The sequence below is a fragment of the Aplysia californica genome, unplaced genomic scaffold (genome assembly GCF_000002075.1).
Source record: "Aplysia californica isolate F4 #8 unplaced genomic scaffold, AplCal3.0 scaffold00794, whole genome shotgun sequence".
NCBI lineage: Eukaryota > Metazoa > Mollusca > Gastropoda > Aplysiida > Aplysiidae > Aplysia > Aplysia californica.
The window spans coordinates 85414-86497 of record NW_004798064.1 but is presented as its reverse complement, the minus strand read 5'-3'; the positions used below and the strand labels follow the sequence as shown (position 1 = coordinate 86497).

The window sequence follows — 1084 nt, the reverse complement described above, 5'->3', positions numbered from 1 at the left end:
CCCCCCCCCCCCCCCCCACACACACACACACCCTCCTTCTTTCCTATCAAGCATCTATCGCCTGTATCTCTCCTTTTTTTCTTATTCACTCGTAATTAATCTTCGGTACTTATATAACCAATTTGTATGGTAAGTTCCGAAAAATTCTAAAACTTAAACGAAATAAACAGACAAACAAGTGAAAAAAAAGGTTTGCAAATGTGTGGCAAGTTAAAACCAGCTGTTATAAGTACTTTGATAAGACCTATTGCACCTCATTTCAATACATAGAAAAGCTTCTACTTCAATCTGGTTTGATTTAAGGTTTGCAAAAAGTGCCCTCTATAATATTTTGACGTCGTAGTTGAAAGGCTACATTATTACAATGTATTAGGGGATTCATCGGCTGGCTCTGCGTAAGAGTACATTTTTTACAAAAATGAAGACAGATTTACTTCACACCCACTGTGCAAAGCAATGAAAACCAAAAATGAAGCAATAATCCTTCTTTCCCCTTCTATCTCCCCACAGACCACCTACCGGGGAAGTCGGCTAATAAACAATACTCGCAAGTCCCAACGCAACCCCCACCCCTAATTCACCCTCTAACTACCCACTAACCCACCCATATCATCCACCAATCACCCACCAATCACATACCCATCACCCAACAACCACCGACCAACAACTCACTAACCACATACTAACCACCCACCAACCACATACCAACCAATCACCAACCACAAAAAAGCAACCACCATCCAGTCACAACCACCCACCAAACACCCACCAATCACCCACCAATCACCCCCTAACCACCAATCAACCACCCACCCACCACATACCAACCAGTTACCCACCCACCACCCACCACCCACCACCAATCCATCAGCCACACACCAGGGAAATCGGCGAATCCTGTGATGACCAGTTCGTCGTAGTCCTCCTGGGTGAAGGCCACACACTCCACGTGACACTCGTCCTTGTCCGACGTAGACACGTCACTGCCTGGCCAAAGGGGAGACAAAATGAAAAACTTTACTACAGTCGGATCTGTTCTGACAGCCACCTGCTCAAGACAGTCACTTGTACAAATGACGACCCC

At 45.5% G+C, this 1084-nt stretch overlaps 1 protein-coding gene across 1 annotated transcript in view; it reads right to left on the bottom strand.

The window, feature by feature from the left end:
* LOC101848324 (synaptic vesicle 2-related protein) overlaps positions 1 to 1084 on the bottom strand; it is a gene marked incomplete in the record, with an annotated part of 40420 nt that overhangs the window by 17920 nt on the left and 21416 nt on the right. Inside the window, 1 exon segment of the mRNA XM_013088708.2 lies at positions 880 to 987. Within this exon segment, the coding sequence (XP_012944162.2) occupies positions 880 to 987 (108 nt within the window).